A 26,551-nucleotide genomic window follows, 5' to 3' on the forward strand; every position below is an offset into this window, starting at 1 on the left:
CAGAGGGATGAAGTTTGTTGTCTTTTTAAAATCTTTTTTTCTGACATCCTTTTTCCTACACACTGTTTTTGGTTGTTAGCATGATAGAAAAACATAGACAATGGGTTTTTACAGTGCTATGAGGCCTTTATTCCCTCAAAGTGATTTCTAAGACTTAGGGAATGGCAAAAAAATTGCCTGTGAAGCGTTCCTGGTATTCATAGTAGCAAAATAGTTTAAATTTAAATATATAAGCCAGGTGTATGGCTCATCTCCAGATAGCACTCCTATTATCTGAAGACAAAGGAGGATTTGATGCCTTCTTTAAGCCTGTGGGCTTCCTTTAACTGACTTTCTTCTGGAAGTTGGAAGACAAATTCCACTTCTCCCATCTGCTTTTCACAGGGCTATAAACGGAATGAATGCTGGAAGTTTTATCTATTCGCTTCTGTAGAGATTAAAATAATCAAGTTATAGGAACAGAATAAAATAGTTTGAGTTGACAATAAGAAAGGTTCTGGAGAGGCAGGCAGCAAGTGTAACTATTTGTGCACTACCGCTAGAGTCAGACTTCCCAAGTTTAAATCCTGTTTGTACTACTTACTAGCTGTGTAATCTTAGGCAAGTTATTGAATCTCCTTGTTGCTTCAGTTTCCTCTTCTATAAAATGGGGATAATACTACTACTAACTTCATGGGGTTGTTGTGAGAATTATGTGAATTAAGTTTATAAGGACACTCAGAACAGTGTCTAGTACATGGTAAGCGTTATAAGCATCTCGTCAAATAAATGAATAAATCTGGTTTCTGCACTGTGATCTTAAGTGCCACAAAGGATCCAATATTAAAAAGAAATGTAATTGAAAAAAAGGTAATATAAAGTAATAAACTTAAATTGATGTTGGAAATGCACCTTTAGATATGGACACATTACCTTCAAGTATTTGATTGCTGCCAAGCTTACCCCTCTGTAACACAATGACAAGACCTTCACAGGACCCAGCCTAAGATTTTTTATTGTTTCTCACATACTTGGTATTCTTGTTTCCTATGAAACAAGAAATACCATATGAAATAAGATACTCACAGCAAATCACGTAGCTAACTAATATATAAAACGGTAAAGAACTTTATCTATATCCAAGGAAGCCTTCAATTTTCAGAAATCCTTAAGGATGACAAAAGGAAAATCAGAAATTCCTGATGACAGTTCAGAAAACAAGAATTTACTGGATAAAAATTCTAGTGATAAAAAGTTACATATAAAAATGAGGGTTTTGGGCTTCCCTGGTGGCACAGTGGTTAAGAATCCACCAGCCAATGCAGGGGATGTGGGTTCGAGCCCTGGCCCAGGAAGATCCCACATGCCACGGAGCAACTAAGCCCGTGCGCCACAACTACTGAGCCTGTGCTCTAGAGCCCCGCGAGCCACAGCTACTGAGCCTGCGTGCCACACAACTACTGAAGCCCGTGCACCTAGAGCCCATGCTCCGCAACAAGAGAAGCCACGGCAATGAGAAGACTGCGCGCTGCAACAAAGCGCAGCCCCTGCTCACCACAACTAGAGAAACCCCACACACAGCAACAAAGACCAAACGCAGCCAAAAATAAATTTAAAATAATTTTTAAAAATGAGGGTTTTTAATTGAATTGACACTACTTTATAAGAAACTTGAGTCAGCGTCATTTAGAATAAAATTAACTAAATGCAGAGGTGAAAACCTACAGGGAATCCTTGGGATCAAGACATTTTTGTAGAATATAAATATTAGATTGGAACCATATATGAGGAAAGGAAATTAAAGGCTATTCAGAATGACAAGTGTAAAGTGTAGTTTTTCATCTTACCCTAGGAGACCACAAATAAAGCAGCAAAAATTTCCACTGGTATCTAACATTCCTCTGAGAACTTTCTCTGGACCTATGTAACTAGTAGATACAGCAAGTTTTGTCAATTATGATGAGTGTGAAAGGAAAGAAAAAAAAGAAATAAAAACAAGAAAAATGCAGTAATAATTAAATGCCCCGATTCAAAGTATTTTACAGAACTTTAAACTGAAAGTGACCCTTGAGATCACTAGTCCAACTCCCTGATTTCACAGAAGCAAAAAAAAAAAGGCCTAGAAGTAGGCTTAACTGTAAACAAATATCATCCTGACAATCTTACACTAATGTCATAGCTGAATTAAAATAATGAAATTAATCATTTTAGGAGATTTCAAAAAATGAGGCATTTACTAAGAGTATAAATACTTGTTTTTAAAATCTGCGTACTGGAAAAAATAGAAAGTGACATTAATTTCTTCAAGACATCAAGACTTCTCCTGACTCCAATGTCCAAGGTCAGAGGGGAATGAAAGAATTTTCTAGAACATGGCTTCAAAAACACCTCTCCCTCTTACTTCTCTGAAACATTTGTTGCAATCCCACTCTAACAGAAATAAATTACAAAAAGAATTCATTGTCTCTAGTTCATCTGAGGTTTTAATATTACATAAGCCATTTGTGTGTGTGTGTGCGCACGCGCGTGTGCACACATAAATAAAAATGATCATTTTAGCTTAGTGGCAGAGTTTGTGTAAATAACACTAAGATTCAAATGCAGAAAAAAAGGCAGATCACAGAGAGCCTAATTTCTCAACATGCAAAGCTTAAATGCAATAGTCACTCAACATAGTCTAAATAGACAAGGCTTGTTTGGAAAGAAAATTTTAAAAACTCGATGAACACATATCAGATTAATACCAAACCATTAAGATAAAACACATATCAGATTAATACCAAACCATTAAGATAAAAGATTATTTCCAAACTGTTAACCACACATACATAATGGTATAATGGAATAAAGGCACAGGTAATTTCTAATACATGCAATTTGCATTCTCAGTCACCTAAATGTCTCTTCTATTTTAAACGTCTACTGAAAAATATGAGTTTTAAAAACACAGTTAAGAGTAACCTTTGGGCTTCCCTGGTGGCGCAGCGGTTAAGAGTCCGCCTGCCAATGCAGGGGACGCGGGTTCGTGCCCCGGTCCGGGAAGATCCCACATGCCATGGAGTGGCTGGGCCCGTGAGCCATGGCCGCTGAGCCTGCACGTCCGGAGCCTGTGCTCCGCAACGGAGAGGCCACAGCAGTGAGAGGACTGCGTACCGCAAAAAAAAAAAAAAAAAAAAGTAACCTTTTCAGGAAAGAAAAAGTGACTCTACTGATATTTTTCTTCTTTTTTTTCCCTAAGGTATCCTGAAGAAAAGGAATGCTGGTTAAAAGGTGACACACAGGAAGATAGAATTTTAATGAAATGTTACCAATAGTCTAGAAAATCTAGTTAAATATAATAAGTCCCATATCATAAAAATGATGAATATACTCGAAAATGATCTGGGAACCCCAAACTCTGCTTTGCTTAAACCACACTGGGGAAAATACTGGATTCAGAATAAATCTCCCAGTAGTGATCTACTTTTCCTTCTTTTTTTAAAAAATAAATTTATTTGTTTGTTTTTGGCTGCGTTGCGTCTTTGTTGCTGTGCACGGGCTCTCTCTAGTTGCCGTGAGCGGGGGCTACTCTTCGTTGCGGTGGCTTCTCTTGTTGCGGAGCACGGGCTCTAGTTGTGTGAACTTCAGTAGTTGTGGCATGCAGGCTCACTAGTTGTGGCTCACAGATTAGTTGCTCCGTGGCATGTGGGATCTTCCCGGACTAGGGATGGAACCTGTGTTCCCTACATTGGCAGGCGGATTCTTAACCACTGTACCACCAAGGAAGTCCCTACTTTTCCTCCTTTTGATAACAGATCTCATCCAGTTGGCCACAATGTTTGTTGTTCCACTCCCTCCTTCCGTGGGATTTTTCTATCTGGTGCTGACTGAAAGGACTCTTCCCTTTCTGTTAACAAGATCATTAGAATATCAAAGTCTAAGCTATCAGTGGCTATATTCCCTGCCTTCAAAACTCCATCTCTAGTAGAAGCCAACATGCATGGTGAAAGCGCCCAGGGAGAAAAGGGAGGAAGAAGAGTCCAAAGGGAGTAGGGATCAATTAGTGTGTGAATTCCTGGATCTTGCGGTCACTGAGCTCTGCCCCATCCTCCCTCTTTCTGCTATACGGGTTTGTGAACCAATACATAACCTTCCTTGATTTATGCTAGTTTAAGATGGGTTTCTTGCAGTCATAACAGAAGTCCTCACTAACACAGTGAAATGATGGAAAGAAAACACACCAAACCAGAGGTAATGGAGACCTGGCTCTGTTACAGACTAGCTGAGTAAACTGTGATAGGTAGCTTCTCTGAGTCTCAGTTTCTTCATGTATTAAGAACACTGGACACATTTAGGATTAAAAGAACATTTTAGAAATGCATTTTTCTAACCTTCAGAAAATATATTTGCTCCTCTAATCTTGCTTGTTATATCATCTCTTAATTCTAAGTAGGACAATATTTTGAATGCTAGAAAGTTTATGGCAAAACTAAGTCTCCCTATAAAGGAAAAAAAGGCAGGGACTTCCCTGGTGGTCCAGTGGTTAAGAATCCACCTGCCAACGCAGGGGATACAGGTTTGATCCCTGGTCCGGGAAGATCTCACATGCCATGGAGCAACTAAGCCCGCACCCCACAACTACTGAAGCCTGTGCGCTGTAGGGCCCACGCGCCACAACTACTGAGCCTGTGCGCCTAGAACCCATGCGCCGCAATAAGAGAAGCCACTGCAGTGAGAAGCCCACGCACCTCAACGTGTGCAGCAATGAAGATCCAGCACAGCCGAAAAAAAAAAAAAAGGCATTTTCTGGGCTTCTCTGGTGGCGCAGTGGTTGAGAGTCCACCTGCCAATGCAGGGGACACAGGTTCATGCCCTGGTCAGGGAAGATTCCACATGCTGCAGAGCGGCTAGGCCCGTGAGCCATGGCCGCTAAGCCTATGCGTCTGGAGCCTGTGCCCCGCAATGGGAGAGGCCACAACAGTGAGAGGCCTGCGTACTGCAAAAAAAAAAAAAAAAAAAAAGGCATTTTCTAATTCTAATGAAACTTCTATGTTTAAGCCATATTCTCCCTCGGTAATAGAGTATCAGAAATCTACTGTCTGACCTCAATTTTTCCTTCTAAATACTCAGAACGCTAACAGGTTCAACTGTAGTTTGTGTTAATGTACCAATTAACTGATTGTTTTGACATTTTAGCCACAGGGAGAAAATAGTTAAAACTTAAAAAATTTTAGAATTAGTAGCACTAAGCTGGTTAAGATAAATTTTTAAAATTTACTTAATAAAAAATAATCTTTATAAAGAAAAATTCCTTACTTTGTAATGGATTGACAAAAAGCTGCCACTTCCTCATTCTGTACTTCAATTTCTTGTAGAAGAGAACTTTCAGCTGGCAAAGTACTGGTCCCATTTGGGCCTTTCTGTAATGAAAAAGAGTGTTTTTATTTTAAAAGTAAAAGATCCCCAAAACGCTAAATAGCAATATAGCACAAACACATTTTTATGAAAACATGTACAAAAATATGGAGGTAAAATAAATCATATCAGTAACAAAGTTTTAAAGTATGGATTTCTATCTTTGTAAAAGTAATGCCAACTAAGCCTTTTTTTTTTTTTTTTTTAAATTTTGGCCAGGCCGCATGTCATGTGGGATCTTAGTTCCCTGACCAGGGATTACCCTGCGCCCCCTGCATTGGAAGCGCAATCTTTAACCACTGGACCACCAGGGAAGTCCCAAGCCTTATTTTAAAGTTCATTGGTTTTACTTGCTTAGAAGTAGAAATAGGGCTGGGAGTCTGGACTACTACCCTGCGCCGAGTCCTCCCGCTGCTTTCCCTGCTGTCCGCCCCTCTTGGCTCCGTGATGCCCGTGGACCTCAACAAGCAGTCTGGGCCTTTGAGCCTGCAGGAAGTGGATGAGAGGCCGCAGCAGCCACTGCAGGTCAAATACGGCGGGGCAGAGGTTGACGAGCTGGGTAAAGCGCTGACACCCACCCAGGTGAAGAACTGGCCCACCAGCATTGCATGGGATGGCCTTCATCCAGGTAAACTGTATACTTTGGTCTTGACAGACCCGGATGCTCCCAGCAGGAAGGACCCCAAATACAGGGAATTTCCTAGTGGTCAACATGAAGGGCAACGACATCAGCAGTGGCACAATCCTTTCCGATTATGTGGGCTCTGGGCCTCCCAAGGGCACAGGCCTTCACCACTACATCTGGCTGGTTTACGAGCAGGACAGCCCACTGAAGTGTGATGAGCCCATTCTCAGCAACCAATCTGGAGACCACGGCGGCAGATTCAAGGTGGCAAATTTCTGCAAAAAGTTATGAGCCGGCACGTGTTACCAGGCCAAATGGGATGACTATGTGCCCAAACTCTACGAGCAGCTGTCTGGGAAGCAGAGGAAAGCCAGGAGATGGACATCGTCCCAGAGTTCCCAAGCAGTGTTTCAGTTTAGTGATGCATGTAGATTTCTTCTCTTCCCCCTGCCTGAGGCCTGAGCAGTAAGATTTAGGTTTAGGGTGTCTTTTCCTTCTGCCTGTCCTCTATAATTCTAGCGGGTTCATGTTTTGATCAAATTTGAACTCCATTTTGGTGGGGGATACTTTGGTACTAGGATGGGGTCATCCAAATGTTAATATAACAACCCAGACGTTAAAGAGGAAAAAAATTCTGGTAAAAAGACCAGGTCTGCAGTATTAGAACAGAGCATCAAAGAATCTTTAAGGGAGGTTGAAAAAACGAAAAGATTGATTGCCTCTGCCTTTGTGAGCCCGAGCCCAGGGCTGTGTGTGACGGCATCTTCTGGCATTTGTTTTCAGGGCCCTGTCTCTCACTAAGACAAGCAGGGGCCGGCATGTCCACTAGCCCCCAACGTGATACATCTCAGGCTGGTTATTGGCTGTCAGTGTCCCGCTCTGGCTCCTTTAAAGAGCAATACTGGAAAAAGCAATAGGGAGAGAGTCACTTTGCTGTTAAAGCTTGGCCATCTAGATGAGCTGCGGGGCTGAGTGAGAGGTCATCAGAAATCCGAAAGTCTGTACGTGTTAAACTGATCACTCGTCGGTGTAAGAAAAGCTGGTCTGGAGTTGCTGAATGTTGTGTTAATTCTGCTATTTGCTTATAGTTGAATAAAAATAAAAACATGTGTAGATGGAAAAAAAAGTAGAAATAGGCTGTACTTTGTATCAGTCAATAAGAATGGAACGCTAAAGACATTTCCATTCAAAATCTTCCAGAAATGAACACTTCAGAAAGTTAACAGCTGAATGAAATTAAAGGACTAGGCTCTGTTTTAAGAAAATGAAGATATCAAGCCCATTTGGGACTCCTCTAATAAACCAGGAATTCTATGTATTCAACTTAGGTCTCAAATTCCAAGAAAGCATCTGGTTCTTTATATAAGAGAATGAGTTTTAGGAGTTAGTGGGCATTTTCTACGTTAATAAACTTGTACAAACACCCTGACAGTCCTTCAAAAGTTAAGTTTATGTCTGATCAAAATTTGTGTGCAACATTTAGGAAGATAAATTCACTACCCAAGTACAGCCAAGCAGCAGAGTCCATTTAGAGGTGTTTCGACTTACTACGTAAAAATACTTGATTTAGCACAAATTTCAAATGTAAATTTCCTTTAAAATTAAAATGGGAACCTTCTCAATTAAAACTTGAGTGAATGAGAACATAGTGTATAAATTTCAAGAGTTGTAATGGATTTCCATAACCATGACAAACAAGAAGATTTTGTCAGAAAATTAAACTGAAAATTCAGGACAGCAATTCCTTTATTAATTTACTGCTTTTATAATGTGGCAGAGCCCCTTCTGCTAGAATGTGATATGTACATGGGGAAGTGACCAGCCCTGAGTTCTAGAAAAATCGCTACTACAAATAACAGAGCTCATGGGAAAAACAGAGTTAAGGCAGACTACTCAAAAATCAGTGTAATCGGGCTTCCCTGGTGGTGCAGTGGTTGAGAGTCCACCTGCTGATGCAGGGGGCATGGGTTCGTGCCCCGGTCCAGGAAGATCCCACATGCCGCAGAGCGGCTAGGCCCGTGAGCCATGGCCGCTGAGCCTGCGCGTCCGTAGCCTGTGCTCCGCAACGGGAGAGGCCACAACAGTGAGAGGCCCGCGTACCACAAAAAAAAAAAAAAAGTGTAATCAAAGCCCTAACTAAAACAATAAGAAGTCTTTACAGAAACACTAGTGCAGTTAAATCTCCACTTGAATTTGCACCTTGAATTATGGTCTTTGATCCTCTGAAGCCTCCTTAAACCCTGGAGCTCCTGCTTCCTAATTTGTTATATGGATTCTGAAGGGCATTTGCTTCTAGTGAAGACCAATTTCAATGAAGTTAAAAATATACCCCAGGATGTAGACTTCTTCACCAAAGTTCTTAATGCAAACAGAAATGTCTTCTCTGTCTGCACTTACTGTTTCATCAGAATGCTTAACCCTGTGGAATGTGGAACTGTTCTTGTAGCCACCATTTTCACTTCTGCAGGACTTTCAGTGTTTTCCTAATATTTTCCTGTATTACTAAGATATTCCCTTTAATTATGAGAGTTTGTTCTAGATTGCTTTGAAATGTTAATATGCTGGGAAAGATTATTTCTGAACAAATGCTACCTCCCCATTATACTGACATCAATTCCATATTTACCAATTACAGAAGTTAATCTGTGTTACAGAAACAAGTATTGTAGCAAATAGACCATACTACCTGAAAAATGGATTTTTATATTTCTAAAGAAATCCTCTGGTTTGCCACTCCAAGTCTGCCACAATCTAATCCAATACTATTTCCCAGAACTTCCCAAGTGAATATTATGTCCAAGTTAGTTTGAATCATATCCTGTTCCTATGAAACACAAACTGAACTATCTTGCCTCTGAATCTTTGTCTTCAATGTCTTCCTCCTAACCTTCCCTCACAACACAAGTCAAAGATCTATTAATTTTTTAAGGCCCAATGGAATGCCACTTCATCTACAATGTTTTTTATGAATATTCAGTATGAAACATTTCTTCCCTCCTAGCATTTCTAAGTACTTAGTCTGAAACAAACACCAGTATCATTACATCCTGTTTTATATTTGTCCTAATGTGAAAGCTCCTTGAAGACAAGAATCAAATTTAACTGAATTTCATATTTTTGTAAAACTTTATATCCAGTTCATAAGGAACCCAACCATTGGTTCAATTTGTTAAATGTTCTGCTCCCTCTAAAAACAAGTTAAAATTTACTTCCATAGAACCAATGAATTTGCCAAAGTAGTCATAAAACAATGAAAAAATATAAGGCACTATGTAGTTCCTTCAACTGTCTCCTAAAAAGAACAGCAGTAATTTTCATAATTAATATCTGATTCTATAAAATAAGTCTTTTTCTAATTATTATTATTATTAAAAATAATATCTAAATTACAGTGAGATACCACCTCACACTCACTAGGATAGCTACTATTAAAAACAAAAAACAGGGCTTCCCTGGTGGCGCAGTGGTTGGGAGTCCGCCTGCCGATGCAGGGGACGCGGGTTCGTGCCCCGGAGCGGCTGGGCCTGTGGGCCAGGGCCGCTGAGCCTGCGCGTCCGGAGCCTGTGCTCCGCGGCGAGAGAGGCCACAATGGTGAGAGGCCCGCGTACCACAAAAACAAACAAACCAAAAAAACCCAGAAAACAACAAATGTTGGCAAGGATGTGAAGACACGGGAACCCTTGGGCACTGTTGGTAGTAATGTAAAATGGTGTAGCCACTGTGTAAAACGATGTGGTGGTTTCTCAAACAATTAAAAATAGAATTACCATATGACCCAGCAATTCTACTTCTGGGTCTATACCCAAAAGAATTGAAAGCAGGTATCAAAGAGATACTTTTATACCCATGTTCATAGCAGCATTATTCACAATAGCTAAAACATGGAAGCAATCCAAGTATAAACCAACAGATGAATGGAAAAGCAAGCAAACTGAGGTATACAGTGGAATATTATTCAGCCTTAAAAATAAAGAAAATTTTACAATATGCTACAATATGGATGAACCTTGAGGACATTATGATAAGTGTATAAGACTCACAAAATGACAAATATTATATGATTCCACTTATATGAGGTACTTAAGAGTATTCAAAATCATAAAGACAGAAAGTACAATGGTGGTTGCCAGGGGCCAGGGGGAGGGGAGAATGGAGAGTTACTACTTAATAGGTATAGAGATTCAGTTTTACAAGATGAAAAGTTATGGGGATGGTTGGTGGTGATGGTTGCACAACAATGTGAATATATTTAATACCACTGAACTGTATACCTTAAAATGGTAAATCTGGTAATTTTGTTATATGTATTTTACCACACAAAAATATATCTAGCAATTACTGAGCATTTCTTACATGTAAGGTTCTGCTGTAATAAATTTAGTCATGTATGTGTGTGTGTGTGTATATATATATATGTATGTATATATTATTTCTCACAAAGCTCTAGTAGGTGGGTAACATTACTATTATCCCCATTTTACAGATTAAAAAATGAGGCACAGAGAAGTTAATGAGGCACATGAGGTCACATGACTAATATAATCAGAGTTAGGATTTCAACCCAGGCAACCTAACTTATTCACTATGCCATTCTAGTACCTCACAACAAAGTCTCCTGAAAAAAAAACCTTTAAAACACGAGAGAAAAACAGCATTGTGACCTTTGCAGGAGCAATGCTATAAAAAATTCGTATTTTTGTTGACCTAGTAACCATCTTTCCTTCTTTAACTCTGTTTTTCATGTTCCACTTATTAATAGATTTTGAATCTCCTTAGTGGCATTTCTAGATGCTTTTTTTAAATCAAAAAAAGTATTTTTTACAGTGCCTTTCATGTATTAGGTCCTTCCTTTCAAGCAAGTTGTAAGTTTCAATTGATGGTGACAGAAATAGATTATAATAACTAATTATCTAGTCATACATCAAGGTAATAATAGAATCTGGAAAATTAACACAAATGTTCTGCTCACAAAGTAAAAAACAGCTGGGCTGCCAGTGATTTCATCTTTACATTAACATTAGCATTTTTTTTGTTTTTTTCCACTCTTTCTGGAACCAAAAACCATTTTTTAAAAAATTTCACACCTATTCCCTCAACTCTTGCTCCTGATCCCTTCCTCAAACTCCAAACAACTTAAGCATCAAATCATCTCTTTCCTCCACTGATCTTGCACAAACTTTTATGCAGCACTCCCGGCTTTCTACTACATACTGCAGTTATATGCACATACATTTTGTCTCCCCCTTCTAACCCGAGTTCTTTAAGGATGAGGTCTGTGAATGGTTAATATTTGTAGCCCACACATTTTGTCCTCAAATTAAAAAAAAATTTTTTTTAATAAGAGCCTTTCTTTTTTTTTTAATATTTAAACATTTATTTAATATTTATTTAAGACCCGGCTTTGCCGGGTCTTAGTTGCGGCATGCAGGATCCTCATTATAGCACACGGGATCTTTTAGTTGCAGCATGTGGGCTTCTTAGTTGTGGCATGCGGACTTCTTAGTTGCGGCATACAAACTCTTAGTTGCGGCATGTATTCAGGATCTAGTTCCCCAACCAGGGCCCCATGCATTGAAAGTGCAGAATCTTACCCACTGGACCACCAGGGAAGTCCCCTCAAATATTTTTCAATGAATGAAAGAAGCAAATGATAATAAGAAAAAAATCACTAATGTCGTTATCCAATATATGAAACAAAGAGGTTTGTGGGGGAAGATACTGAGTTCTCTAGTAAATATTTTGGGTTTGGAAATCCATGGAGATGTTTGGTCATCATCTAGAAATACTCTATTACAAAATTCTATTCCAGAGCTAAAGACAAAGAACTGGGAATCATCCAATTTCTGCACTTTTCTACAGGGAAATTTCTCTCTGCTAATTGTTGTCAGCATCTATCAGGATCACTGACAGAGCAATATCCCAACCAAACGGATTTTGGGTCTAAGTTCCATCAAAAGGAAAGTCTCTTCAGGAGGCTGAGGAATACCTAAGGCACTGCACCTACTGGACATCAAGCTGGGACATCTCTTTATACACATATGAATGGAGAGAGAGAGATTTATTATAAGAAATTGGCTCATGTGATTATAAAGGATGCCAAGTCTCAAGACCTGCAGTCTGCAAACTGGAGACCCAAGAGAGCTGATGTTATAGTTCTAAGTCTGAGTATGGCAGGCTTAAGACCCAGGAAAAGCCAATGTTTCAGTTTGAGTCCAAAGTCAGGGAAAAAACCCCAATGTTCCAACTCAAAGGCAGTCAAGTTGAAGGAATTCCCCTTTTTTGGTGGTAGGGTCAAGCCCTTTTGTTCTATTCAAGCCTTCAACTGTTAGGGTGAGGCCCACCACTTTAGGGAGAGCAATCTGCCTTTACTCAGTCTACAAATTCAAATATTAATTTCATCCAGAAGCATCATTACAGACATACCCAGAATAATGTTTGACCAATGTCAGAGCACCCCATAGCCCAGTCAAACTGACACATAAAATTAATCATCACTGCATCTCAACCATAGACAGCCAAGGAGTCTAGATCAGTAGCTTTCAAACTCTATCTCAGAGCCTCAAGAATAAAGCACTGACCGAGAGAGAACTGATATATTAAAAACAACCAAAAACAAAACCTTGGGGGAGTGCCTATATTTAGAAACTAGACAAGGAAAACAATTCAAAGATTACAGGAGGAAAACTAGGAAGTAGATTTAACTACGGCAATACAAGAGAAGTTTCAAGAAAGGAACGTGGTCAATTGTTGCAAATGAAGCAATAAGGATGGACAGTGAGTATGGTCACTAGATTGGCAATTAGTATTCATACTACCAGAAACAAGTTTCTGCAATATGGTAGGAACAAGAGAGGATGTTGAGGGACTGGAAAAGCAGTAAGTACAAATTCCACTTTGAAGAATAATCGTAAAAAATACTTTGGGGAGACAGGAACAAGAAAAGAGGTGAAAGAGTTAAGTTTGGGAGAAGAGAAGGAATATCTCTTCCCTCCAAACCAGAAAGAAGAGGCAAATAAATCTGAGGTGGGCAAGTGCATACAAAGAATAACCATAACTTCACTATTTAAAAAAAAAAAAAAGGTAACTGGAAGTCCTAGCCAGAGCAATCAGACAAGAAAAAGAAGAGGAATCCAAATTGGAAAGGAAGAAGTAAAATTGTCACTGCATATGACATATGATACAGAGAAAATCCTAAAGATGCCACCAAAAAACTGTTAGACCTAATAAATGAATTCAGTAGGATACAAAATTGATATATAGAAATCTGTTGTATTTCTATACACTAACAAGAACTGGCAGAAGGAGAAATTAAGAAAACAATCCCATTTACAGTTGTGTCAAAAATATTATAATAAAATACCTAGGAATAAACCTAACCAATACAGGTAAAAGACCTATACTCGGGAAACTATAAGATACCAATGAAAGAAAGTGAAGATGACACAAGTGGAAATATATACTGTATTCATGGATTGGAAGAATTAATATTGTTAAAATGGTCATAATACCCAAAGCAATCTACAGATTCAATACAATCCTTAACAAAATACCAATGGCAGGACTTCCCTGGCAGTCCAGTGGTTAAGACTCTGAGCTTCCACTGCAGGTGGCACAGATTCGATCCCTGCTCAGGGAACTAAGATCCCGCATGCTGTGCAGCGCAGTCAAAAAAAAAACAAAAAACCAAAGGCATTCTTTACAGAACTAGAACAAACAATTCTAAAATGTGTGTGGAAACACAAAAGACCCCCCCAATAGTCAAAACAATCCTGAGAAAGAACAACAAAACTGGAGGTATCATGCTCCCTGATTTCAAACTACCCTACAAAGCTACAGTAATCAAAACAGTATGGTACCAGCACAAAACCAGAAACATCAATTAATGGACCAGAACAGACAGCCCAGAAATAAACCCACACTTACATGGTGAATTAACCTATGACAAAGGAGGCAAGAATATATAATGGGGAAAAGGATAGCCTCTTCAAGAAATGGTGCTGGGAAAACTGGACAGCTACATGAAAAAGGATCAAACTGGACTTTCTCTCACCATATACACAATTAAATTCAAAATAAATTAAAGACTTAAATGTAAGACCTGAAACCATAAAACTTCTGGAAATCAGGCAGTATGCTCTTTGACATCAATCTTAGCAATATTTTTTTGAATATGTCTCCTTAGGCAAGGGAAACAAAAGCAAAAATAAATAAATGGTACTACACCAAACTAAAAAGCTTTTGGACAGCAAAGCAAACATCAACAAAATGAACAGGTGGTCTACTGAACGGGAGAAGATATTTGTAAAGTATACAGCTGATAAGGGGTTAATATTCAAAATATACAAAGAACTCATACAACTCAATATCAAAAAAACAATTTGATTTAAAAAATGGCATTTTTCAAAAGAAGGTATAGTGGCCAACAGACACATGAAAAGATGCTTAACATCACTAATCAGGGAAATGCATGAACAGGTGGTCTACTGAACGGGAGAAGATATTTGTAAAGGATACAGCTGATAAGGGGTTAATATTCAAAATATACAAAGGACTCATACAACTCAATATCAAAAAAACAATTTGATTTAAAAAATGGCATTTTTCAAAAGAAGGTATAGTAGCCAACAGACACATGAAAAGATGCTTAACATCACTAATCAGCAGGAAAATGCAAATCAAAACCACAATGAAGTATCACCTCACACCTGTCAGAATGGCTATTGTCAAAGAGACAACAAATAACAAGTGCTGGTGAGGATGTGGAGAAAAGGGTACCCTAGTGCACTGCTGGCAGGATGTAAATTGATACAACCACTATGGAAAACAGTATTTTTTTTCCGCAAAAAATTAAAAATAGAACTACCATATGATCCAGCAATTCCACTTTTGGGTATTTCTCTGAAGAAAACAGAAACAGTAATTTGACAAGATACATGCACCGCTATGTTCACTGCAGCATTATTTACAACAGCCAAGATATGGAAGCAACCTAAGTGTCTACTGACAGATGAATGGATAAAGAAGATGTGGTATATACATACAATGGAATATTACTCAACCATTAAAAAAAGAAAAGAAATCTCACCATTTGGGACAACATGGATGGACCTAGAGGTTATTATACTAACTGAAATAAGTCAGACAGAGAAATACCGTATGATTTCATTTATATGTGAAACCTAAGAAGCAATACAAATGAATAAATATAACAAAACAGAAACAGGTTCATAGATATAAAGAACAGAGGGGAGGGACTTCCCTGGTGGTCCAGTGGGCAAGACTCCATGCTCCCAGTGCAGGGAGCCCAGGTTCGATCCCTGGTCGGGGAACTAGATCCTGCATGCATGCTGCAACTAACACTTTGTATGCCACAACTAAGAAGTCCACATGCCACAACTAAGTCCCAGCACAGCCTAAATAAATAAATCTTTTTTTTAAAAAAAGAAGAAGAAAAAGAACAGAGGGGAGGTCAGGGGTGGGGGTTGGGAGTGGGGGAATGAAATAGGTGAAGGAAATTAAGTGGCACAAACTTCCAGTTACTAAATAAATGAGTCATGGGGATAAATGTAAAGCATGAGGAATACTGTCAATAATATTGTAATAACTTTGCATAGTGACAAATGGTAACTAAACTTATCATGGTGATCATTTTATAATGTATAGAAATGCCAAGTCACTAAATTATGTTGTGCACCTGGAACTAACAGTGTTGTAGGTCAATTATAATTCAATTTTTTAAAAAGGTAGTGAGGTCAAGGAGACGTGGAAAGGGTAAATTAAGGGCTTAAGGAAAGTGATGCAGGTTTGCAATAATTCACAAAAACTTACCAGTGCATACTCTATAAAGCAGTTATAAGAATATGGGAGGGCCTTCCCTGGTGGCGCAGTGGTTGAGAATCTGCCTGCTAATGCAGGGGACACGGGTTCGAGCCCTGGTCTGGGAGGATCCTCCCACATGCTGCAGAGCAATTAGGCCCGTGAGCCACAACTACTGAGCCCTGCACGTCTGGAGCTTGTGCTCCGCAACTAGAGAGGCCGCGACAGAGAGAGGCCCGCGCACCACGATGAAGAGTGGCCCCCGCTTGCCGCAACTAGAGAAAGCCCTCGCACAGAAATGAAGACCCAACACAGCCAAAAATTAATTTAAAAAAAAATGAAACCATGTCCAAAAGAAAAAAGAATATGGGAAAGCTTTACACCTAAACAAGTCATGCCATCTTACCCCAGAAATTAGATGGAACACCAAGTTTTCAATAAATGTATTTTAAGCATTAAATATAAACATATCAGCTGCTTTTCAGAACAAAGTTGGTTACTTCGTTACCAAAATTTTATAGAGACTTCAGTAATCTACTCAACTAATGTACTATATTCAGCTAGACAATGAAAAACCACATTTTATTCAACTTTACCTCTTCTTTAAAATTAACGTTAGACATTGTGCTAATGGGGATATACATGTTTATAGTGTTAATATAATCAACTTTTAGAAAAAGTCAATAGCCACAGAACTTTGCAAAACCATTTCTATGAAAATAATTTCATTCACTACTAAAATCTTTGGGATCTATTCAAAGTAGCTAAATTATAGCTATTAACTAAAAGTGTGATTTAAACTTAAATCGCCAGAAGACAGTTTTAAGTACTATGCCTTTTCCTGGTTTTGAAAACAAAAATTTGAACTAAAGTATTTAGATTATTATGAACAAAAGACACTAGAAGGAAACAGGAAGTAAGACTGCTGAGTGAGAAGAAAAATACCCTTCAGAGTTTTTACCACAAAGCATAAAATTCTTACAGGAAATGAACACTTAAGTATGTAAAGTAATTATAAAGAATAGGCACTGCAATCTTATTTCCCAACAAAAAATATGAACCTCAGGGAAAAGTTTTTAAATAGAGATGAATGGTGTGTGAAAAATTAAAAGTTCCACACCAATGTTTGTGTCACAGACTTCTTAAATCAGCCTATTATTAGCGTTCTGTTTACCTCCCCCTTTTGGTCCAAATCAAACCAAACTTTATCTTCTTGTACACAAACAAAATGATGAAATTTTAGTGTTAATAAAAGGGCTTAGAACTTTTCTTTGAAAATAAAAATCCTTTTATAGCATTTGTAACAAGTGCACACTAAACCTCTGATTAAAGACCTCCAATAACTATGCACGACCACCTGAGAGGAACCATTACCAAATGGCTATTTATAGGTTCCTTTATTGACATTTAACCGTATATCTGCCTCTTTGAGTTTTATTCCCCATTGGTCCTTGTTCTACTTTTTGGGACAATGAATTTTAAAACTAAGTTACTAAACTGAATTTCTCAATTCATAGAGAAAAATATAAACAAATAGGATTTGCGTAATTTTAAGCTTTCTATGAAAGGTTATTTTAACTTTTACACCTGCTACCACTTGTCTATTAAAATCTAGCACAGGGCTTCCCTGGTGGCGCAGTGGTTAAGAGTCCACATGCCGATGCAGGGGACACGGGTTTGTGCCCCGGTCCGGGAAGATCCCACATGCCGCAGAGCAGCTGGGCCCGTGAGCCATGGCCGCTGAGACTGCGCGTCCGGAGGCTATGCTCCGCAACGGCAGAGGCCACAACAGTGAGAGGCCCGTGTACCGCAAAAACAAAAACAAAATCTAGCACAACGTACCATGTAATTTGCACAAAGCAACGCACTTAATGTATTGGAAAACTTAGAACATAACTATTTCACCTTTGTTTTACAAAAATACCATGATTTTCAGGTATTTTACTTCCTGAACTGCTTTGAGAACCTATGTCCCAAACATAAAACTTTAAAAGAAAAAAAGTCAACTTCCTCTTTTACAGGGCAACTTTCCAAACTTTAAATATTATTCCTGAAAGGATCTCAGAAATTATCTAGTCCAACTAACTTTATATTATAGATGAAGAAACTCAGATTCAGAGTGTGAATTAGCTCCAATTAATATTCGCTTCTTCAGGCAAAATATCTCCAATCTTTTCAACAGTTCCTTAAATAGCATAGCTTCTAGATCCTGAACACTGTAGTCTTCTCAAGACACACTCTAGTCTACCACTGGTCCCTTTTAGAATGTGGTGCTCAAACATAATTATTACATGGGGTTTTAAAAGAGCAGAGGGGACTTCCCTGGTGGCGCAGTGGTTAAGAATCCGCCTGCCAATGCAGGGGACACAGGTTCGAGCCCTGGTCCGGGAAGATCCCACATGCCACGGAGCAACTAAGCCCATGTGCCACAACTACTGAGCCTGCACTCTAGAGCCCGCGAGCCACAACTACTGAGCCTGCGTGCCTAGAGCCCGTGCTCTGCAACAAAAGAAACCACCGCAATGAGAAGCCCGCGCACCACAACGAAGAATAGCCCCCGCTAGCTGCAACTAGAGAAAGCCCGTGCACAGCAACGAAGACCCAACGCAGCTAAAAATAAATAAATAAATTTATTAAAAAATAAAAAAAATAGAAGAGCAGAGTATAACAGAATGATCAACAACTACATACCTCCTCAGTCATGCCACAGTTAAACTCCTTTAAGGAGCCTAAGCCACCTCAATTCAGACACTGTGCCATTTAGTAAAGCTACTGATGTACACTGTAGTAATCTAGCTCCCGTCTCTGATTGATCAGCTGATCAAGTCATGTTATTTTTGCTTACCTGGCTTTGACTCACGTCTCTCGCAACCAATTTGATTACTCCTTGATCCTTCCCCCTGTACTTTAAACAAAATCTAAGAACATGTTTCTGCTAGAACTTGCCTAGAAGCCTAATTCCTAGAGTTTGAACAAGCAGTAATTCTCTGCAACTCCCATGTGATCTGATTTCCCAGAGCTTGTTAGGGGAATTCTTTTCTTATCTTTAAGAAACTACCTATCCTCATCAGTCCTGCAAGATGATTTCTGAAAGTAACCCAAATAGGGAAAATATCAAGATGATACTGTGACAAATATTAAAAATGAGTAGGAAAAGATGTATGCAGAGACAATGAAAGGGATATAAATGAGTATCACAGCCCTGCCCCCACCAAAGGAAAGGGTGGAGAAAACATCGGTTGAACCAGAAGTGACCAGTCTAAACTACAGAGGGCAACAGGGAAAGGAAGCAAGTGTTTTGCAGCAAAAGCACTGGCAATCTATGCCACAGGTTTTAAGTTACAAAGAAACTGAAGAAGAAAATATTAATTGGAGATAAGTCACCCTCTGGATCTAAGTTTCTTCATTCATGAAATAAAGTTGGTTAGACTAGATAATTGTGGTTATCATCTTAAATATCTCTAAAATACGATTTCATTTAACTAATTACAATACCATTATTACATGAAAAAATTAATAATTCCTTAACTTCTTCATATTTCAGTTTCTTCAACTGTGAAATAGGTATGGGTCACTCTGATCTCATAGGATTCTTAGGAACTCTCTATTGTCTCAGTGATTATAAAAAAAGAGTTCAGTTTGAACATTTACAGCATAGATAAAAAGCATGTAGCTCTTAGGTTCTGAGTCCATTCTTGGATCATTGATAGCAAGTAATTCTGGTAGACCCAGAAACCTCAACTTGTTTCAGATGATAACCAGAGTTCACCTGGAATGGTAATTTCAGCTCATCTGGAATAATCTATTTCCCTTAGTGAAAAAATGAATTTCCACTGCTGGGAAAGTTAGAATTAGAGATACAGAGATAATGAAATAAACCAAAGTCATTTATAAATATTTTATTAAATTCAAGATAATCTACATATTGTGGCTACAATGCATATATTGTAGAGGTGCAAATGCATACCCATGAAGGTGTGATGCAAGGAGCAGGAGGATTATTTGAAAGTGACCTGGATGCTCACTCTGGGTTGCCTGGACAATCAGGGGCTCTGCCTTCTACCAATGGGAGGGCTGAGCCTAAACTCAGCTCCCTTTAGGACCAGGGGCTTCTTTTTCCCTGATAGCAGAGACTGCAACTTTCCCTAGCTCCTGAGATCTCCAGTTACTGGCAGCTGCCCTTCCCAAACTACTTCTGATACCCCTAATCCAGACTACATGGTGTCAAACACCATGCCCTCATGCTAAATCCATAAAAAGGAGATCCACAGTTAGAGAGGGATCTCTCTATTGGAACACTGACCCAAATGTGAATCCGGCAGTAACCTGGCCTGAGCAGGATGGGAGGATCAGGGGGACCAGTGTCTTCCTTTAAAAAAAAAAAAATGAGGTAAAGTTCATAGAACATAAAAACTGCCATATTAACCATTTAAAAATGTACAATTTGTTGGCTCACAGTACATTCATAATGGTATGTGACCATCACCACTATGGTAAGAACACTGAAATGTTCTAATTCCAGAACACTTTCATCATCCCCCCCAAAAAGATCCCTGTACCCATTAAGCAACCATTCCCCATTCCCTCTTTCCTCCAACCGCCCCCAACAAACACTAATCTGCTTTCTTTCTCTGTGGATTTGCCTTTTCTGGACATATCATATAAATTGAACCATACATGTTTTTTTGTGTCTGGCTTCTTTCACTTACAATGTTTTCAATGTTCATCTATGTTGCAGCATATATCAGGGCTTCATTCCTTTGTATGGGTGAATAATATTCCATTGTACAGACATACCGCTTTTGCTTTTACCCATTCATCAGCTGATGGACATTTTGGGTTGTTTCACTTTTTGGCTATTATGATTAAAGCTATGAACAACCCAATTTTTAAAATGGGCAAATGACAAATAGACATTTCTTCGAAAAAGATACAGAAGTGGCCAATAATCATATGAAAAGATACTCAACACCACTAGTCAACAGAGAAATCCAAATCAAAATCACAATGAGATATCACTTCACATCCATCAGGATGGCTATAATCCAAAAAACTGTCAAATAACAAGTGTTGGCAAGCATGTGAAGAAACTGGAACTCTCATACATTACTGGGGGGAATGTAAAATGATGCAGCCACTATGGAAAAGAGTTTGCTGGTTCCTCAAAAAGCTAAGCATAGAATAACCAGCAGCTCCACTACTAGGTATAAGCCCCCCGCCCACACTTCCTGATTTGGCTTAAAGTTTTCCCTTCTCCTTTCAAATACTTTAGGAAATGACTGTTATTTGTAAATACAAAGACAAAAAATCATGACAAGATGACATAGAATATTAAGAGTAAATAATATGACATTAGAATAAATATTTATGATTCCAATTTAAAGTTGAAATTAACCTGTGACTTTTAAATTGAAAGGTGTTAAGAAATTCTGTTACTAAATTTGTAAACAGTACTGAAAAGCTTAAGAGACCTTAATAACAGGTATTTCTTAGTGGGGAGCTGTAGTCAAAATACATTTGGAAAACACTGCACTGGTTAAGATTTTTCTGGGTTCTGATTGTGTTATCCAAAGAAATCCTCATCCTTTTTTCTTAACCTTCTTAATATCTGCTTTTTTCTCCCAAGACATCTAAAATGGTTTTTAAGAATCAACAATTCAACATAAACCCATCCAAATCATGCAAAATTTGCTTATCCTCCCCTAAATGCTAGTTGAATCTCAGTGCCTAAACAGTAGCCAAATGCTGATCTAATTAGCTGAATGATATGATTCACATTAAGAATGAGGCTTAAACATTCCTAGAATCCACAGATACCATAAGAGCAAAATACAAATCTTCAATGGTATACTATCTATGGAAAGGAAAAGTCTAAACCCTGCTGCCTCTCTTCTAAGAGAAGACATCTTGTCCCAGGCACCCTTAACTAATTTTTCCAGACAGTAAGACTATATGAACTCAGCAACTATGCTATATAGACTACAGTTCTTTTCTTCACTAATATCAATACAGGTGTTTAAAGAGAGTCCTTTAAATGGCTTTTCTCCCATATCTCTGGGGCCTTCCTTCCTTCCTTCCTTCCTCCCTCCCTCCCTCACTTCCTTCCTTCCCTCCTCCCTCCCTCCCTTTCTTCTACTCATTCATTCATTCATGGTTAAAAACAACAAAACAATATACATGAGAATTTCTATAATGGGGTTAAAAACCAAAATTCCTTATTTACCCTGAAAAATAAAGGCAATAAGGAAAAGAAAGTAGGACTACATATAATGAATGGACAAGGAGAGACAGATAAAAATTATTTTTAATGCCTATCAGTGAAAGCCAGATCCTTGATTATAGGTTTTCAAAATCCACAATCCTAGAAAAGATAATATTAATAGTAAGCAATTTTTCAATCTGCCTGGGACTTCCCTGGTGGCGCAGTGGTTAAGAATCTGCAGGGGACACGGGTTCAATCCCAGGTCTGGGAAGATCCCACATGCCGCAGAGCAACTACGCCCACAAGACACAACTACTGAACCCTCGTGCCACAACTACTGAAGCCCGCACGCCCTAGAGCCTGCGAACCACAACTACTTGGCCCATGAGCCGCAACTACAGAAGTCCGTGCACTCTAGGGCCCACATGCCACAACTACTGAGCCCACACATTGCAACTACTGAAGCCTGCGTGCCTAGAGCCCATGCTCTGCAACAAGAGAAGCCATCACAATGAGAAGCCTGTGCACTGTGACAAAGAGTAGTCCCTGCTCACCGCAACTAGAGAAAGCCCACATGCAGCAACAAAGACCCACCACAGCCAAAATATTTTTTTTAATTTTTAATTAAAAAAAATTTTTTTCAATTTGCCTAAACACATTTAATCCTTTTCCACACAATCTAACATTCACAGTATACTTAAGAAAACAAGATTCAACATAAAAAATATTTCTTTTACCAAATAAATTATGTACACAAATATGAATTCTCTGTTACACTAAGTTTGAAAAGTGAGTAAGAAAAGACTATACCTGAGATATTTGGCCCTGGACTTTTGTAGGCTGAGTTGTTCGAATATTTAAAGACTGGCTTCTTGTTACTGTTGCCCCAGAAAGAGATTTTCCATTCACCTTTCTTTCAAGGTGACAACTTGCTGGTGATCTCTCTTCAAGAAGAACAGCATCCCAAGGATCGTCTGCTAGCAAACCTGGTATATTTTTCTCTTCTTCATGGTCCAATACCTCTACACTGTCCACCTTAGGCTTACTTAGAGGATCCAAGTCTAACCAGTCAAACTTACTGATATCTTCAGACTTTGGAGACACCTGTAGATTGCTGATAGTAGATTTTGAATTTGTTATCTCCAAATCAGTCCTTGCTTTTCCATTTTTTAAAAATTCTGATGTACTAGCTATTTTGTCAAACAGCTTTGCCATGTCAGGACTGACTACTGGACGATAGATAGGTAAGCTTCCTTGTGGATGAAAGGGTGTGGTGGGTGTTAAAGGATATGAAAAATATGGAGACTGTCCTGGAAGTCTTAAATATATAGGTTCTGTGGATGGAAAAGTAGGCATTCTTGGATTGAAGCCATTTTGGAATACAGTCTGTTTACTACTGTAAGTTGACTGGTAAACAGAAGGTAAAGAGTAACTGGAAGGCCCAGATAATCCAGGTGGCCACTGTCCTCTCTGAATAGCAGGTCTAAGATACAGCTGTGCTGAAAATGAAGGGCTCAGAACAGGAGTAACTGGCAATACAGGTGTGTTTCTAGTCTCGAAACTGTCATCCAGCAACAGTTTCTCAAGTTCAGCTTGGGTAAGCTTTTCTACATCAATATCTACTGCTCTTTTTTGGGTATCTGATTCAGGAAACACCATGAGATCATAATCCTGTTTGCTATAAACTTGTGCTTTTTGTCTGGTGCTGCTTGACCACTCATAGCCTCTCTGGTTATCGGTCACCCGTCTATCCTTTTGCAGTTTTGCTAAAGCCTCTGCTTCCATCTGTAATGCTTCTTCTTTGCCCACATCTTTTGTTCTTGTTGGTTCCAGATGTGAAGATGAACACTGCTTAAACCCATTGTTGTTGGATATCTGAGCCATGTCCACTTAAAAGACCAAACCTTCTCCAATCTATTTTTTTTCTTGTAGCTTCCAAAATATCAAGACCTGCACGTAAAAATAAATATAACACTCGATTAGATTTTTAAAACACAAATTTGTTTTGTTTGTAACCTACCACATATGATTTAGGATTTAATGCCACTTACAAACATACCATGAAATGAAATGAAATAGGGAAAATCTTGGTGAAGGAACACTTTTAAAACACCTTATACACTGTTGGGTTAAGAGACATGTTTAGACATACATGACTTTATCCCATTTCCTGACCTAACAGGAAAGCTAACACAGTAAATGAACTCAAGAAGCTGTCACTTCAGTTGTCACACTGGCTGCCATTAACCAGTTGCACTTCTGGCAGAATTCTTGGCATAAAATGGCTTAAGTGCCAGTCACAAATTTTCAAGAGTTCAGACACAGTTTACTGTTATGCAAATAGCAAGTCAAAATGGTTTCAATCTTTTACTATTTGTAAAATTGCTCAAAAGCCAATTAGCAATAAAAGTATTCAACACCTAGTAAATAAAATCAAGTAACTATTATTTTATCAAATCATCATATAAAAAATTAAGGGCTTATAATATTCTAGAAATTTTAAAAATGTATACTGTAACATAGATTAGAATAATATAAGTGTTAAGGCTATAAGAAACTGTAATACTGCACTCAAAGGTTAAATTATGGCTGAATCTGTCACATAGCTCTGATCACACTTCTATTCTAATTATCTGCAGTTAAATCATAGTTATGATACTAGAATTTCTCCTTTTCCAATTGCTAAAGTATCTATTCATAAACTAGAAGATAGTTTAGTAAACTTTCTCATGATCAGTTAATAAACATTTATAGTCCTCTATTTAAAATAAACACTTAATTCAGATCAAGACTACCCTATGAAGCAAAATGACCAATTAAAGGGTTAGTTATCTACTGTGCAACAGAGGGCATATTTCCTGCTTCTAATCAATATGATACAGGGATTAAATGTGGATTCTGGAGTCATATCACCTTTATTTATGATGCTGTAAGGTCTTGGGCAAGTGATAACTTTTCCACATGCCTAGTTTCCTAACTTTTAAAATACGAGAAAGTATCTATTTCCTAAATTACAAAGGATTAAAAATGAAACAATGCAACTAAAAGTGTCTATCATTGGTCTTAAGCATAAGCATTAAATAAATGGCATCTACTGTTAATCTGATCTGATTTGAGATAAACCTAGTTTGAATATAAAGCAAGAGAGCTCCTGTTTACATCCTTTTTCTAGTACAGTGCTTATCTACAATATGTGCTCAATAAATGCTTAATGAAAGTATGTAGGGAAATGTCCAAAGTGAATTCAAATTAATGTAACACAAATGAAAATCCTAAGTGTTGAGGTATACTAAATGAAAAAGTTATTAGTGATGACATGAAGAAAGGCAGTCAAGAAAGACATCATCTGCAATTCTTTTATACAACGACAGTTGAGTTTCTGAGGCATTTCACTGAAAAGCTATTCCAAATTTTTCCCTTCCCTGGCAGGCTGCAAAACTAGGTATGATGTACACTTAAAGTCTGTACACGTCACTGTATATAAATGTTTTGTGAAAAGAAAAAACTGAATACTGACTTGCTAAATATGCATGAAGTACTTAGAGAAAAGTACTAACATCTACAATTTATTTTGAAATGCATCAAAAATAAGATAAATTGATAAGAGGGATGATACATGGATAAATAATGATAAAGCAAGTATAGGAAAATGTTAATAGTAGAATCTAGGTGGTAGATATGTGGGTATTCACTTTGAAATTCTTTCAGCTTGGCCTCATGACTGAAAGTTTTCACAATAAAATGTTGGGTGGGGGGGAATGGGTACAGATTCTTCCCATTCCCGTATATACAGCCGCTCTGCAATGCAACTTTGTTGTTCCTCCCATAAAGAGGTGGAGTCTATTTCTCTACTTGATCTCATTTGTAGCTTCCAATCTCAGTCGGCCTTGTGACTTGCTTTGACCAACAGAATGTGAAAGAATTGACACTGTGAGAGTTCTAAGCCTATCATAAGAGGCCCAACTGCTTCAGCTCTTCCTTACCTGAGTGCAGCAACTGCCATGTAAATGCTCACATAGGATGAGAGAGCACAAAGAGAGAGATCCAGCCAACAGCCAGCATCAACCACCAAGCATGTGAGTGCAGACACCATCTTAGACCATCTGTCCACAGTTGAGATGACCACAGCCACCTGAGTGACCCAAGGCAAGACCAGCAGAAGAAACCACCCAGCTTGAGTTCAAGTCAAACTGCTAACCCACAAAATCATTTTGGAATGGAATAGATAACTGATACACCTTTTCTTCTTACTTTTAGAAAACAAAACTGAAGCCACTTACATATTTAATACAAAGTTTCTGTTTTAACCTCCACAGTTACCACTACTACCTTCCTTCACACATCCTCAGAGAATGAATAGCCCCTTTTCCTTTCTAAGGATGCCCCCTCCACTTATATCCTTAATCCTACTGAATTCCCCTTCTTTATCAATGACTGCCTCCTTTGTATTATCCATTTCTCCTTTACTTGCTTCTGCTCCTCTACCATAAAAATGCTCAAGTTTTCTCCATACTGAGGGTAAAAAAATCTGAACA

At 38.5% G+C, this 26,551-nt stretch overlaps 1 protein-coding gene and 1 pseudogene across 3 annotated transcripts in view; one reads left to right on the forward strand and one right to left on the reverse strand.

Annotated features, from left to right (window-relative positions):
- The window catches only part of PIK3C2A (phosphatidylinositol-4-phosphate 3-kinase catalytic subunit type 2 alpha), a 103,607-nt gene that overhangs the window by 50,891 nt on the left and 26,165 nt on the right, over positions 1-26,551 (reverse strand). For all 3 annotated transcript variants that reach the window (XM_024731560.1, XM_024731561.1, XM_024731559.1), the window contains exons 2-3: positions 22,827-23,966; positions 5,275-5,378 (exon numbers count right to left, since the gene is read on the reverse strand). In XM_024731560.1, coding sequence (XP_024587328.1) covers positions 5,275-5,378; positions 22,827-23,900 — 1,178 coding nt within the window. In that variant the 5' untranslated portion in view covers positions 23,901-23,966. The remainder of the gene's footprint in view (positions 1-5,274; positions 5,379-22,826; positions 23,967-26,551) is intronic.
- LOC112390591 (phosphatidylethanolamine-binding protein 1-like) lies at positions 5,821-6,543 on the forward strand (annotated as a pseudogene).

Source organism: Neophocaena asiaeorientalis, unplaced genomic scaffold (genome assembly GCF_003031525.2).
Source record: "Neophocaena asiaeorientalis asiaeorientalis breed wild unplaced genomic scaffold, Neophocaena_asiaeorientalis_V1.1 scaffold571, whole genome shotgun sequence".
NCBI lineage: Eukaryota > Metazoa > Chordata > Mammalia > Artiodactyla > Phocoenidae > Neophocaena > Neophocaena asiaeorientalis.